General features: G+C 45.9%; 2 protein-coding genes across 6 annotated transcripts in view; one reads left to right on the forward strand and one right to left on the reverse strand.

The window, feature by feature from the left end:
* cdc42bpb (CDC42 binding protein kinase beta (DMPK-like)) overlaps nt 1–5461 on the forward strand; it is a 24267-nt gene extending 18806 nt beyond the window's left edge. For 2 of the 4 annotated variants that reach the window (XM_035908917.1, XM_006793399.2), the window contains 13 exons: nt 1350–1431; nt 1517–1733; nt 1920–1982; nt 2059–2300; nt 2388–2742; nt 2826–2923; nt 3009–3093; nt 3184–3301; nt 3384–3501; nt 3666–3893; nt 4144–4252; nt 4336–4394; nt 4786–5461. In XM_035908917.1, coding sequence (XP_035764810.1) covers nt 1350–1431; nt 1517–1733; nt 1920–1982; nt 2059–2300; nt 2388–2742; nt 2826–2923; nt 3009–3093; nt 3184–3301; nt 3384–3501; nt 3666–3893; nt 4144–4252; nt 4336–4394; nt 4786–4908 — 1897 coding nt within the window. In that variant the 3' untranslated portion in view covers nt 4909–5461. The remainder of the gene's footprint in view (nt 1–1349; nt 1432–1516; nt 1734–1919; nt 1983–2058; nt 2301–2387; nt 2743–2825; nt 2924–3008; nt 3094–3183; nt 3302–3383; nt 3502–3665; nt 3894–4143; nt 4253–4335; nt 4395–4785) is intronic. The other 2 variants (XM_035908918.1, XM_006793401.2) reach the window with 1 other exon arrangement.
* A 6105-nt stretch (nt 5462–11566) lies between these two features.
* On the reverse strand, nt 11567–15779 carry gpr132b (G protein-coupled receptor 132b). 2 transcript variants are annotated; one of them, XM_035908957.1, is made up of 3 exons: nt 15724–15779; nt 14755–14796; nt 11567–13366 (listed from the first exon to the last, which is right to left on the reverse strand). In XM_035908957.1, exon 3 carries the CDS (start codon nt 13359–13361, stop codon nt 12297–12299), a length of 1065 nt encoding a protein of 354 aa, XP_035764850.1. In that variant the 5' UTR covers nt 13362–13366; nt 14755–14796; nt 15724–15779; the 3' UTR covers nt 11567–12296. The 2 variants fall into 2 exon arrangements, with proteins under 2 accessions (XP_035764850.1, XP_006793461.1); XM_006793398.2 differs by having other exon boundaries at nt 11567–13407.
* Nucleotides 15780–15888: the final 109 nt, after the last annotated feature.

A 15888-nucleotide genomic window follows, 5' to 3' on the forward strand; every position in this document is an offset into this window, starting at 1 on the left:
CAAGTTCCAGGTCTTCTAATTCAATTCAGTTTTATTTATACAGTGCCAAATCACAGCAACGGTCGCCTCAAGGTGCTTTATATTGTAAGGTAGACCCTACAATTATAAGTGAAAACCCCAACAGTCATATGACCCCCTATGTACAAGTGGTTGGGCAACAGTGGGGAAGGAAAAACTCCCTTTTAACAGGAAGAAATCCTCTCCCTGCTCCTCCCTGACCGAGGGGAGGAAGACAGGACCAAGACATGTTGTGGAAGAGAGACAGAAATTAATAGCAAGTATGATTCAGTGCAGAGAGGTCTATTAACACATAGTGAGACAAGAAAAAACACCCAGTGCATCATGGGAATCCCCCAGCAGCCTACACCTATTGCAGCTTAACTAAGGGATGATTTAGGGTCACCTGGTCCAGCCCTAACTATAACCTTAGCAAAAAGGAAAGTTTTAAGCCTAATCTTAAAAGTAGAGATAGTATCTGTCTTCCGAATCCAAACTGGAAGCTGGTTCCACGGAAAAGAGGCCTGAAAACCGAAGGCTCTGGCTCCCATTCTACTTTTAAATTATCTAGGAACAGCAAGTATGCATGAACTAGTTTTTTTGTGTCACTCTTGAGACAGGATATTTCTAACTTTAGAGATGTTGCGCAAATGGAAGAAAGCAGTCTGACATTTTTGTTTAATATGTGCATTGAAGGACATATCCTGGTCAGAAATGACTCCAAGGTTCCTCACAGTGTTACTGGAGGCAAAGGTAATGCCATCCAGAGTAAGAATCTGGTTAGATACCATATTTCTAAGATTTTGATGGCCAAGTACAATAACCTCAATTTTATCTGAATTTAGAAGCAGAAAATTAGTGGTCATCCAGGTCTTTGTCTTTAAGACATTCCTGCAGTTTAACTAATTGGTGTGTGTTATCTGGCTTCATGGATAGATAAAGCTGCGTGTCATCTGCATAGCAGTGAAAATGCACTGTGAAACAAGAATATGTTTTTAATTAAATTGGCTACACAAAAACATCACTGTCTTGGAACAGGAAGTGACACCGCAGAGCGCGAACACTTCTGAGAAGGTTCGTGTGGGCATGTTAATCCAGGTCCTGAGACGAAGTCTGAAGAAAGTTTGTGTAGCCCTAAGTGTTAGGACAGCTTGTGAGTCCTGGTAAGGTTCATGTAGTTCAGAGACGACTCTGATACCTTTGTGAAGACTGTAATAGAATGAAAAGATTTAGCTGGTTTAGAGAAGATTTAGGCAGTCGCGTGAAGCTGGCGGGGGGGGTTTTTGTGTGTGGAGTTTGTGACAAGTATTATTTTTGTATATGCGATTATCTCTTGCATCTCACTTTTTCAGGGATGAGGATTTGTCCGTTAGTTCGGTCTTGGCTTCCGATGTGATCCACGCAACCAGGAAGGACATCCCCTGCATCTTCAGAGTAAGAGACCCCATCACTGTTATACCATTTGGTGTCTGAGCACCAGTGCGTGTCCTGTTCTGATTGTTTTTGTTGTCGTGGTCAGGTGACATCATTGCAGCTGATCTCGCAGCTGTCTTCAGTGTCTCTGCTTGTCCTGGCAGAGAGCGAGGTAGAGAAGAGAAAATGGGTCCGGATCCTGGAAGGTATGCAGAGCATCCTGACCAAGAACCTGCTGAAGAGCCAGCAGGTCCACGTCCTGCACGAGGCCTACGATGCCTCGCTGCCCATCATCAAGACCACGCTGTCTGCCGCTGTGCTCGGTCAGTAACGAGTGCTCTGCTGAAAAAGTGTAGGACGGTTGACCGTGGTAGGCTGAAAATTTTTCAGGGTCTGCTGATGGATTGTGCTGAGTTTCCTGTCAATCGTCAGTCTTATTGATTACTTGATTTGTATCCGTTTAATCTCGCTTTTTATTTTGTTAATAAGAACATTTCCCATCTGTGCAGATCGTGAGAGGATCGCCCTGGGAACAGAAGACGGACTGTTTGTGGTTGAAATTACGAGAGACGGTGAGCCCAGTGAACAGACTTTGTCCACGTGACTGATTGTGCTAACCTCCTTTAACTCCTCCCTTTCTTTCTACAGTGATTGTGAGAGCTGCAGACAGTAAGAAGATCTCTCAGATTGAATTGATCCCAAAGGAGAAGATCATTGCGCTTCTCTGCGGTCGCAACCGTCAAGTTCACCTTCACCCCTGGGGGGTGTTGGAGGGAGCGGAGTCCAGCTTCGATGCCAAGCTGGCAGACACCAAAGGCTGCCAGGCTATGGCCACAGGCGTTCTCCGCCCAGGAGGCCCCCCCTGCCTGCTGGCTGCCATCAAACGTCAGGTCAGTGGTATGGGCTCACCTGGAGGCGACCTGCGGTTCTGCTCCGGTGCCCATCCTAATGCTGCAGTTTCTATATCCCGCTTCCAGGTTCAGTGCTACGAGATCACTCCGACAAAGCCCCACCACAAGAAGCTGTGGGAGGTGCAGGCCCCAGGTGTGGTTCAGTGGTTGGGGATGCTAAGGGACCGGCTGTGCATCGGTTACCCGTCAGGCTTCGCTCTGCTGGCCTTGCAGGGGGAGTCGTCCCCCATAAGCCTGGTGAGCCCGGCAGACCCATCGCTGGCCTTCCTGGCGCAACAGCAACTGGACGCTCTACATGCACTGGAGGTCGGATCCAGCGAGCTACTGCTCTGCTTCAGCCAGCTCGGTGTCTATGTGGATGGACAGGGACGTCGGTCCCGGACCCAGGAGCTCATGTGGCCCACCACACCACTTGCTTTCTGTACGTTGCACGATTCTTGTAATTGTAGGTGGGTGCAGTGGATAGTCTCTCACCTGTGTCTCACCTGTCTCTCTGTGTGACAGGCTCTAACTCATCTCACCTGACGGTCTACAGCGAGTATGGGGTTGATGTCTTTGATATTCACACCACTGAGTGGGTCCAAACCATCTCCCTGCGCAAGGTAACCAATCACAGTTCAGTGAAGGTCAGACCACCCATTCAGAATGCAGTGATGGCTGAAAGACTGTGTGCGCACCTATCTACAGATTCGACCTCTGAATGCTGAAGGAACGTTAAACCTGCTGAGCTCAGAACCTCCTCGTCTGATTTACTTTAGCAACACCTCCTCAGGTAGGAGCACACCTGAATCACATGGACGCTAATGCTCCCACAGCTGAAGCTAACCTGTTCATACCTGTCTCTGTACCCATGTCTGTTCAGAGGGCGATCTCACCATCCCGGAGACGTCCGATCACAGCAGGAAGTTGATGGTTCGAACTCGCAGCAAGAGAAAGTTCCTCTTCAAGGTTCCCGAGGAGGAGCGACTCCAGCAGAGGAGGTGATTTTAGTCCCTTCTGGTGTTTTCCCATGTTATGTTTACCTGCGTGCTCACTTGTGTGCTGGTGTCGTTGTCTCCTCAGGGAGATGCTGAGGGATCCGGAGCTTCGCTCTAAGATGATTTCTAACCCCACCAACTTTAACCACGTGGCTCACATGGGACCAGGAGACGGCATGCAGGTCCTCATGGACCTTCCTCTGGTAACTCCTCCTGCTCCTCCTTCTGCTGCCGGCATGTTCTCCTCCGTCTCCTCCCCCCACTCCTCTGACTCCTGCCTTCATCACACTGACTCCTCTCTTCTCTCTTCCCCCTGTTTCAACTTCATCCTGGTCCTTCTCATCTTTGTCTGCGTCTTGGTGTTCAGGTTGGTGATGTTGCCTCCCTCTCCTCCTCCCCGTCTCCCTCCCCTTCCTCCTCTTCTTCCCGTCACACCCTCATCTCTCCCCCCTCCAACTTTGAGCACGTGTATCACATGACGTCGGCATCGGCTGGCGCCTTCTTGCAGAAAGACGCCTCCTCTTCCTCCTCCCAGCAGAGCCTCCTGCAGCCTTCCTCCTCCTCCTCCTCTCCCTCCATCTCCTCTGTGGGAAGGGTAGGCCAGCTTCTGTCTCCCCCCTCCACTCAGGCTGCGCCCAGGTCACATGACCTGTATGCAGCAATCACTTGATTGATTTGATGACCTCACACTCGCTCATCAGCTGATTGGTCAGCGATGATGTCATCAGGTCACGCTGTGTACCTCTGCCAGCTGATCGATCAGTCTGAGGATGCCAGAAGGATCAATAAAACTCTATTCATCAGTGTGTGTGTGTGTGTGTGTGTGTGTGTGTGTGTGCCCGCAGAGTGTGCTGCCCTCTTCTCAGGACGACTGCATTAAAGATAAGCCCCGCCCCCTCTCCAGTATCTCACGGCAACAGAGGAGCAAGACGCACATCACACGCACAGCTTCAGGTAAACACATATGAGTGTTCATGTCGCTAGTCTCGACACGAACTGTCACTAACTCACCTGTCTCTGTGATTTCATTGGCTTAGATTTTGGGGGAGGCGCTTCGTCCCGCAGCATCTGTGACCCGGAGGAGGTGGACCGAGAGGTACCACACATTCACACTCACTCACACAGACACACAATCACTCACATACACACACGTCTGGTTTGCTATCCACGTGGGGACATCTCATTGACATAATGCTTTTCCTAGCTGCTTACCCCAACCATTAAAAATGAATGCCTAACCTTCTCCTAAACCTAACCATAACTCAACTGTAACCCTGACATTAAAACCACATTTTGAGTGTGGAAAAATGCCTTCAACCCCGTGGAGACCTGGATTTTGGTCCACACCAGTATAGTAAATTTCAGATTTTGGTCCCCACCAAGATAGTAAGAACCCGTATATACTCACTCTCACTCACTCACTCTCACTCTCTCTCTATTGACCGTCAGTCTTGATCAGTAATCATGCTTCTGTATTGATCCCTCAGCCTGACTCTGACTCCACCAAACACTCGACGCCCTCCAACAGCTCCAACCCCAGCAGCCCCCCCAGCCCCAACTCCCCCCACCGCAGCCAGCTCACTCTCGACGGCCTGGACTCTGAAGCCTGAAGCCCCGCCCCCACCTGAACGAGTCGGGCTGCAGACTGAGAGCTTAGCTTTTACTTTCAGGATTTTATTGTGGCGGGGTGTGTTTGCGCTTCCTGCTGCTTTTATTTTGTTGGATTTTACCTGCTGGAAGCCCCACCCCTTGGTTTTAACCCCTCCCTGCTGAGAGCTGCTGTGTGACCTTTGACCTTTACTCTGATTGGCTCTATGGGACCAGCGCCTGCTGTTGTCGTGCATGTGTAAGGACTTCCTGTTGGTGTGCAAGCTGACACGGGGAGCGGGCGGAGGTCTCGCTCTGACGAAAACACTGAATTAATTTTGTTGAAGTTGCACATCGTCATCACCTTCATCTTTGCTGTCGTTTAGGGTAAAATAATCTTTAATTTGTGTCAGTTATGATCTTTCCTCTGGCCCCGCCCTCTGCTCAGTTGGAGACAGGAGAGGGGGCAGGGTCCCACCTGAACACTACTGCTTTGTTTCTTCCAAAATCACATTTAAAGGATCTTTGTAATGATAAACTGTTAGTGGCCAAAAACAATAAACGAACCTGAATTCAGTCTTTGAGTCTGAGTCACACCTGCACAGGTGAGCCCGGCAGGCAACCAATCAGGACAAGCAGAGTCCCTGTCATCCTGATAATAACAAATTACAGTAGTCCAGCCTAGAAGTATTAAATGCATGAACTAGTTTTTCAGCATCACTCTGAGTCAGGATATTTCTAATTGTAGAGATATTACACAAATGAAGCAAAGCAGTCCGATATATTTGTTTAATATGCACACTGAAGGACATATCCTGGTCAAAAATTACTCCAAGGTTCCTGACGGTGTTACTGGAGCCCAATGTAATGCCATCCAGAGTAAGAATCTGGTTAGATATCCCAAAAGGTTGATTCTGTTCATCTGGATGTTTTCAGTCATCATCAGGTGTCTTTTTCAGTCTCACCTGACTGCAGCCATTCTTCAAATCTCTGTGAATGGTACTCATGATCATTGATTGAAGACCATAAACTGACCTCACAGCCCATTGTTCATTCAGTGGTGCTAGTTTCAGTCACTGTGCGAATGTACTCTTTATAAAGTTGGAAACCTACAGTCAGCTGAGACTGAAGAAGTCACCTGATGATGACTGAAAACATCCAGATGAACAGAATCAACCTTTTGGGATTTCCTTACTTAGGCTACGTTCACACTGCAGGTCTTAATGCTCAATTCCGATTTTTTTGATCAAATCCGATTTTTTTTGTCTGCTTGTTCACACTACAAATAAAATGCGACAGCAAACGCGCTCTAGTGTGAACCCTCAAAGCGGCCCGCATGCGCAAAAAAAGACGTCACACAAGACACGCTCTGTTTAGACCCAGAGCAAACAATATTGTTTGACTGATGGCCCTTAATATAAAGACTTCGGACTTTACGTTTCCCAATTTTTTGCTTTAAGTTATTTTGTTATTTACATAATCATGTAAATAACCTAATAATTATCCTTATTGCTGTTTTAGAGAGGAGTGGTGCTTCAAAGGATAGTTGCAGATTTCTGTCAGAATCTGCAGATTATACAGTACAAATAAAATGTTCACGTTTCTCCAACGTTGTCTTCCCATCAGTTTCACTAACATCTACACTGGATGCCCAGGAAGCGTTTGCAATGTCTTCTCGGGCGCTTCTCCGGAGCTGATAATTGGCGTCTGTCTTGTGTCAGTGACATAAAAGACGGATTTAATGCGACCTGACCATTCAAACAGCAGTCGCTTTCTAAAACATCGGATTCAGTACCACATACAAAAGTGACCCAGATTGGATTTGAAAATATCGGATTTGTGCCGTTCACACTGTCATACCATGATCGGATATGGGTCGCATAGGGTCAAAAAAATCTGATTTGATGTGCTTTCGCCTGCAGTGTGAATGTAGCCTTAGATGATCGAGCATCAAGACATCTGGTTAGATACATTATTTCCAAGATTTTCAGGGCTGAGTAAAATAACCTCAGGTTTATCTGAAGCAGGAAGTCGGAGGTCATCCCACCTTTCCTGTCATTCATTAAAGGTTAATGTGTTTTATTAAAAACAGGACAAAGACAGCTGCTTCTTCTGTGGTGTTTCTGGGGACATCATGAGGACACCCAGTGAAGCCTTTAAGCTTGAAGTTCACTGAAATAAGCTGAGTGCAATCAAGCTGCATGTTTAATATAATAATTAAAAAAAAAATATATATATATATATATATATATATATATACACACACACACACACACACACACACACACAGTGGGGCAAAAAAGTATTTAGTCAGCCACCGATTGTGCAAGTTCCCCCACTTAAAATGATGACAGAGGTCAGTAATTTGCACCAGAGGTACACTTCAACTGTGAGAGACAGAATGTGAAAAAAAAAAATCCATGAATTCACATGGTAGGATTTGTAAAGAATTTATTCGTAAATCAGGGTGGAAAATAAGTATTTGGTCAATAACAAAAATACAACTCAATACTTTGTAACATAACCTTTGTTGGCAATAACAGAGGTCAAACGTTTACTATAGGTCTTTACCAGGTTTGCACACACAGTAGCTGGTATTTTGGCCCATTCCTCCATGCAGATCTTCTCAAGAGCAGTGATGTTTTGGGGCTGTCGCCGAGCAACACGGACTTTCAACTCCCGCCACAGATTTTCTATGGGGTTGAGGTCTGGAGACTGGCTAGGCCACTCCAGGACTTTCAAATGCTTCTTACGGAGCCACTCCTTTGTTGCCCGGGCGGTGTGTTTTGGATCATTGTCATGTTGGAAGACCCAGCCTCGTTCCATCTTCAAAGTTCTCACTGATGGAAGGAGGTTTTGGCTCAAAATCTCACGATACTTGGCCCCATTCATTCTGTCCTTAACACGGATCAGTCGTCCTGTCCCCTTGGCAGAAAAACAGCCCCATAGCATGATGTTTCCACCCCCATGCTTCACAGTAGGTATGGTGTTCTTGGGATGCAACTCAGTATTCTTCTTCCTCCAAACACGACGAGTTGAGTTTATACCAAAAAGTTCTACTTTGGTTTCATCTGACCACATGACATTCTCCCAATCCTCTGCTGTATCATCCATGTACTCTCTGGCAAACTTCAGACGGGCCTGGACATGCACTGGCTTCAGCAGCGGAACACGTCTGGCACTGCGGGATTTGATTCCCTGCCGTTGTAGTGTGTTACTGATGGTGACCTTTGTTACTTTGGTCCCAGCTCTCTGCAGGTCATTCACCAGGTCCCCCCGTGTGGTTCTGGGATCTTTGCTCACCGTTCTCATGATCATTTTGACCCCACGGGATGAGATCTTGCGTGGAGCCCCAGATCGAGGGAGATTATCAGTGGTCTTGAATGTCTTCCATTTTCTGATGATTGCTCCCACAGTTGATTTTTTTCACACCAAGCTGCTTGCCTATTGTAGATTCACTCTTTCCAGTCTGGTGCAGGTCTACAATTCTTTTCCTGGTGTCCTTCGAAAGCGCTTTGGTCTTGGCCATGGCCGAGTTTGGAGTCTGACTGGTTGAGGCTGTGGACAGGTGTCTTTTATACAGATGATGAGGTCAAACAGGTGCCATTCATACAGGTAACGAGTGGGGGACAGAAAAGCTTCTTACAGAAGACGTTACAGGTCTGTGAGAGCCAGGGATTTTCCTTGTTTGAGGTGACCAAATACTTATTTTCCACCCTGATTTACGAATAAATTCTTTACAAATCCTACCATGTGAATTCATGGATTTTTTTTTCACATTCTGTCTCTCACAGTTGAAGTGTACCTCTGGTGCAAATTACTGACCTCTGTCATCATTTTAAGTGGGGGAACTTGCACAATCGGTGGCTGACTAAATACTTTTTTGCCCCACTGTATATATATAATTTTTTTTTTTTTTTTTTTTGTGCTGGGGGGAATATACACACTTAACATGTTTATTGAACATTTATGTTAACAAAAAACTCTGTAAACATTTATCCACTCTCTCTCTGTCATTCTTGAGATGAGGAACCAAAGCTATGTAAAGCGCATGTTCTCAACAATATTAATAGGTCTGCAGTTTGTTGCAATCTACTTGGCAATTGTGTCAGTCATTATTTCCGAGGTAGACTTACTGAGCCCCCTGATGCTCCGTGAGTGATTTGTCGCAAGCTGGGTGACGCATTAGCCAAAGTCTTAGCAGCATGCCCGGCTAACGTATGCTTCATATCAATGTGATATTTTAAGCTTGGTGAAAAGAAAATTCCTTCTTGCACAATGTGCATAATACTTTGCCGGTCAACTCTTGTTGTTTTAATACTCAAATTTCCCATCAAGAGGGCCAATGTGTATTTATCATCTTCCAAATTGAGTTGATTGGTTCAGCTGCCTGTCACTACTAGATCTACTGCCCATTTGTGCATGTGCGAAGGTAACTCTACTTGGACAAACTGCCCGACTGACAGAAACATTTCAGGGATTTTGAGTCCTTCTGCACTCCAGATCCATTAATAGCGTTAATTTTTTTTTAATCACGTTAATCGTGATGACTGCCTAATCTGCTTTAGTGCTGTCAAAATGAATGCTTTAATTCAAACACCTTCTGTATGCTTCAGTGCTTTGGAACGCTCATGCTCCGATGGATGTGTCAGAGAGCAACTCAGCATTAGTATCTCGTCATGGGATCGAGCCACCAAATGTCCAATCAGCTCTAGACAGTGGGCCAACTCTGGCGTGTTGGCCAACTCTGGCGTCAGTGGTGTCAAGCATGAGCTTGACACCTCTGATACAAAATAAAACCAAAGTCATTAAAGGCAAACCTGCACACGTGTGTATGCAGTTCTTTCTTAGAGGGATCAACAAGCAACATAGTGAGTTACCATGGAAACAGAGTTCTCAGGTATGTGTTTACAAACAGGTGATTGGCCTGATTCCGGGATTTGGACATAACCAGCAGGTTCTGTTCTGTCCAAGCAGGTTCGGGCCAAACTGACTACATTTAAAGAGTAGATCTCAGGTATGTGTTTACAGACAGGTGATTGGCCTGATCAACAGGAGCATCAGCCAAAAAGCTCCACCTTCCTGTTAATTCTGACTCTGGTTAATTGCTCCATGGGTCCTGCTGTTCTTATTCAGGTCAGCTTCAATGATTCATTTCCCCTGGGTGCTGTCTGACAGGCTGCTTAAACATTAATGAGGCTGAGCATTTGCCTTCCAGGAGCTCGGCCAATCAGAGCGTCTCAGAGGCAGAAGTGCAACAACAGACCCAATCACAGCAGAGCAGGAATCGGGTCGGACTTCCTGCTGCTCTGATTCATGCTGCTCCCTTTACAATGGCGTGATGAACCTGGAGCTCGAGCCCGCCTCTGGCGTCACATCTGTTTATTCACGTCACAAAGTTTGAGTTTACTGGACGTTTACAAATAAAAAGCTGAATCACCTGCGGACGGCACATAGGTGCGTCTCAGGTGAGCCTCACTCTATGGTTTAAATAGTCCTTTTTTTCCTCTCAACTCTGTCTGGCAGGAGCAGCTGCTCACACACCTGCTGAATTTTCTTGGGACTTCTTCTCTTCTGCAGTCTCACACTCTCTGCGGCTTCCTGTTTCCACTCAAACGCCTCCATGCACATGCACAGTGTTAACCACAGACAGTCAACTTCCTGTGTGTTCACCTCTTGATGAACCCTCTCTCATGCTTTTTGTTGAGTTCTTTATAGAATTATCTTTGTGATCACTGATGTAAGGCACATCCACCTTGCCATCCACTCTCACCTTATCTGTGACCCTGAAAAGTCTCAATGTGACAGAAAATAAAGTTCCTGAATATTAAAACTATAAAATAAACTTCACTGTCACCAGCCATCAGATTAAACAGGAAGTGATTCCATTTTATTTTTAGTTAGTTTGTGGGTGATCGCAGCCAATCAGTGGAGAGGTGATGATGATGAGACAATTCCATCCCATAATTCATAGTAGCACTCTATCAGATTAAAAAAGAAAAAAGCTATCAGCAACTCAGATTTGTTGATAAATGCCTGACGCACCTGAAGCTTATAATTCTGTTTATCTGAGCTTCCTTTTTGGACACAATACTGTTCACTCTCTTAGTTGTCAGAGGTCAGGGTGGGTGGAGCCTTCAGTGGGTCTCACAGCTTTCTGTTTTTATTATCTTTATTCATTTCTAATGTGGTTCTGTTAATGTTAATGTGTTTTAATGTTGCACTCTGTAAACCTTTCCTAGCGTGGAAGCTGACATGTGTTCAGTATAAATAAAGTTGTTCTTAAAAAAAAAACACCTCTGTAATGTCAGCATTTTGTAGTCCGTCTTCTGGGTGTTGTAGTTTTATGCTTCCAGCATTGGGTTATTATTCTCCAGGCTCTCTGATACTCTCGTTATCTGATTGAGGAAATGGAGGTGGTTTAGGTCACGTGATCATACGATGGTTATTTATTTATATATTCTGTATTTATATATGTGTATATATGCTATATTTATCCTTATGCTTCTATTCGCATTCTCTTTCCCCCTTTTTTTTATATTCTAATTTCTTTACTATGCAAATTTCTGTCTGTGTCCTGCTACTGGAAACTGATCACGGTTACATTTAATTCAAATTGCTTTAAAAAAGTCCACATGGGTGAACATGAAAAATTTACATTTTTTAATGATGACAGAAGACATTAGCCAGTCACTGAATACAGTTTAAAAACTGTGAGACCAGGTGTGTGATGTAGCTACGGTTCAGAGAAAACAATAATCTGAGGTCACCTGTCTGTCCGGTTGAAGTGCTACAGTAAAAAGTGTCCCCTCAACAACAGAAAGGACATGAACAGCTCTTCAGTGCACACAAAAGTTGTTTCTGATGGAACCCGGCAGGTGAACCGTGAACCGTGAACCTTCTGAACACCTGACCAGGTGAAATGGGAATAAAAATGAGTTTATTAGTACACAGATATGTGATCAATAATCAGATATCAGCGACAACTGAGTCACATTGTCTCTGTGAGCTCTGATTGGCCTGCTAGTTCCCTGCAGGTGTGAATGTTTGAGATGCAGTTACATGTTTCTGTGTCTGCGGGAGTGGCCACGCACTAGGTGTTCGGCCATCAGGTACGATGCTGCTGTTTCAGTCTAACACGTGGCAGCAGGGAGGCTGACAGTGTGCAACACAGCAGTGCACACAGATCACTGCAACATCACAGATCAACGTCTCTCAGGCCTTATTCAAATCCTCGTGTTTGTGTCACCTTCGTTACTCTAACTTCTGTCTCTAAAGTTCTTGTTCCAAACATTTCTGTTTTTGTTTTTCTGTGCATGCGTAGCACTCAAAGTCCCCCAGTTCTTGGTCCTGGCCCTCTGCGGTCACTGCAGGACGCTGCAGGACACTGCAGTGTTGTGGAACCGCTACCTCAGGTCCCAGGTGGTTTTCCTGCTGCCAGCCTCTCACTGCCTGTGTTGAGCTCTAAAGAGTTGTTGATCGGCTGGATTTTGTTCTGGCTGGTGTTGGACGGAGTTCTCACCAGCACCCTGCCACAGACCTGTGCAAGTCCTCGCCGTAGATCCTTTCGAATGTTGTTGCTTGACAAGACATACAGGATTGGGTTGACAGCGCTGTTGATGGTGGACAGGCCCAGCGATATGGTGTAGGGTGTGTACATGGCCTTTTGAAACGAGCAGTTGTCAAGCCACGGGAAGTGGAAGATGACGCCTCGGACCAGTAGGATGACGTGGTATGGGGCAAAGCACACCAGGAACAGAACCACCACACCCACGGCCAACTGCCGGACACGGCGTTTTTGTGCCAACTGCAGCCCTGTGCTGCGCTGCACATTAGCCAGGATGCCGCGGTTGGTGACCACCAGCAACAGCAGTGGGAGCAGGAATCCGATGACGAAGCGAGCGTAGTAGAAGCCTGTCACCATCGCACTGCTCTGACTCGGCTCAAAGCAGTGATGCGAACCCTCTGTGGCGCCCTCCTTCATGGTGAAGACAGGGGCGTGCCCGATGGCCACCACCAGGATGATAGCGAGAACAACAAAGGCGGCGTGGCGTTGCCGTCGCAGGCCACGGGACTCCAGGCTGTAGACAACGGCGACGCACCGGTCAAAGGAGATACAGCAGAGCAGGAAGATGCTGATGTACATGTTGTTGAAGAAGATGTAGCCCGTCAGCTTGCAGAACGCTGACGACCATGGCCACCTGTGACCACTGTTCACGTAGATCGTCCACAGCGGCAGCGTCCCCAGGTAGGTGAGGTCACAGACCGACAGGCTGCACAGGTACACGCCCAGCACATTCTTCCTGCGCACCTGCAACCCCGTGAGGAGGACTGTCAACAGGTTGGCGGGCAGACCGACCAGCAGCACGGCGCTGTACAGCAGCACCAGCGGTAGGCGGCCCTCATCATGCGGCAGCGTGCAGTTCAGGTCACTTCGATTGGTCGTCTGGGTCACCATCTCGGTGACTGCCAGCATGATGTCTGCGGGGAGAGACAACCAATCAGAGCCCAGGGCTAATCATCTGCAGAGAGATACAGCCAATCAGTCTTTATACTAATATCAGCATAAATAAAAACGTAACTTAAAGCACAGTGAATGGGATCACACAAGAAGGTCAGACAGGATCCATGGAGACAGCAGCAGAATCCGACCCAGCTGAGCATGCTCAGCAGCGAGAGCTGCTCTGATCAGTGTCACGCTGAAAAAGCACCTGAAGGTGTCAATCAAACGGCGGTCTGAGGGGAGGTTTTCACCTGCTGTATGTGGGCTGCACAATTCATATAACACCTGGCACAGCCCTGAATAATGACCTTCAATGGAGAGAGTGGGGATAAAGAACACTTTTGGTTTCTGCATGATTTTAACACCAAATGAGGCCAAAAACAGCTCGATCATTAAAAAAAGGTCTGAGCTCTCACATCTCACCCACACTCTTATTCTGAAACTTGATTTATTCATCACTACATACTTGAATAAAAAGAACTTTCCCCTCACAGACGAGTGCAGGCTGAGTGGCTAATCTGTGACAAAGAGTTAAAGCCATACTGGTGAGCACCGCAAAGCAAGGATAAACCAGGTGATCAGAAATCTGTTAAATTAGATTAAAATAAACTAAACCCTGAAAGAATTTGAGACTGTAAAGTAAATTTCACTTCCCCTTCCTTCTAAAGTCAAAAACCTTCAGTGTCGTAAATGAGCTTTTAACCATCTAAATTCTGAAAGCTGGATCACCAGCTGCCTGCAGGTAAATTTGGGATTTCTGGACTTGTATCAGGACTGAGCTGTTATCAGGAGGTAATGAATTCACTTTAAGGTGAGCCGACCTGTTCCAGATCCAGGTCTGGGACTATTTATTTATGCTCTTCAGCCTCAAGTATGCAGATTTTCATGATTTGCTCATGTTCATTAAAAAAAGGAAAAGTTCCTCCGAGGTCAGAGGTTGAATCTGTTTCTAGGTGTTCACACATTGTTTTTTAAATCTTAAAGGGTTCTTAAAGGGTCTTAAAGGGGTTTTTTTGTGCTTGCCGTTTATAAACTCATCAGCGAGTTCATCAGCGACCTGAATCTTTCCTGTGGGCACAGTCAGACACTGTTAGCTTCCTCTGACCTTTATACCACCTGATTGATTGGTCATCAGGCTGACCGATCACGATTATGAGATGACTTCCTGTCTGAAGTGAGCCTGCACAGGAAACTGCTGCAGGAAACCCTGCCACAATAATGGTTCTCACGTCTGTCATGCTGAAACCTCACCTCATCGGTGCATGGAAACCACGTATCTCTGGGTCTGGCTAGGTAAGCTTTCTTTTTCTGTGGTTTCAATCTGAGCACTCCACAGAGTGCAATGTACTCAGAGAAGACTGTTTACCTGAAATGATCCTCCTCTTCCTCCTCCGGGAATGTAATGAGTCTGAAATGTGCAATCAGAATCAATCAATCAGAGGTCTCAGCTGATTCCTCCCCTTTACACACTTGACACAGGAATACATACTTGAAATGGCGATTGATAACTTCACCTCCATACTGATCCCTCATCAGTTCACACATAAAGTCATTGTAACAGTACTTCAAAGGAGTACTGCAGAAGTACTGTGTACAATGCACTATTAGTACTCTAAGTGCGCGGCAAGTTTAAAGTGTACATTAAAGTACTCATTTGTTACTGCAGTAAAAATACACAAGTACTCAGTACTACAGTTATCGTTACTTCATTAACCAATCAACTATCTTCTGTTATTACTCTTACATATACTACAAGAAGAACTGTTTCTTTAAGCAGTACTGCAGTAAATTTAGCTGTGTACTTTGTTGTACAATAACAAATAAAATAATCTAAACCGGTTGCAGATCAATGAAGTAAAAAAAATAAAAAATAAACTCATTTTAGGCCTCAGACCTCTTCTTCTGCTGACAGCTCTATGTCACACTGCGTTATCTTTGGCGTGTTTCAGAGTCACTAGAGAAACAGGAACAAAGAGCACAGGGACAAGGCTGCACTTGAGGTTCAGCGTGAATATTTGATGCTCTTTGTTCTCATCCTCCTCTTCATCACCGACTGACTCACTTTAAACGAATATTTTCTGATCGGTTGATCGATCAGCTGTGTGTCCCGCTGATCGATCGACTGGATTAATAACTCGATCAATAATACTGGTTCTTCATCAGTAACCTCTCTGTACAGTACTATGTATACTGCAGTACTACGTGAACTGAAAGTACACTCAGAATATTTGAAGTACACCACGTGACTTTAATGCTATTACAGCAGAATGAAGTACTCTGTCTAATAAACCTGGCAGCACTACAGTGTATTTGCAGTAAGTATATGTCTCTGTACCTGCACGCGCTGCCTGCTGTCCTCAGGTGAAGCTTGCGTCTGTCCTCGTGCTGCTCCTTAACGAAGTGATGCTCAGTGACGTCCCGCAGAGTCACGTGACTCCTAACCGTCTCATCGTTTTCGTCTGTTATCAGAGACCATCGATAAACGCCAGCCTGCACGCGT

Source organism: Neolamprologus brichardi, chromosome 15 (assembly GCF_056152115.1).
Source record: "Neolamprologus brichardi isolate AB-2024 chromosome 15, ASM5615211v1, whole genome shotgun sequence".
NCBI classification, from domain to species: Eukaryota; Metazoa; Chordata; class Actinopteri; order Cichliformes; family Cichlidae; genus Neolamprologus; species Neolamprologus brichardi.

Excerpts from the sequence above, each read along its gene's own strand:
- gpr132b (XM_035908957.1), bottom strand. The coding sequence starts at position 13,361 with ATGCTGGCAGTCACCGAGATGGTGACCCAGACGACCAATCGAAGTGAC.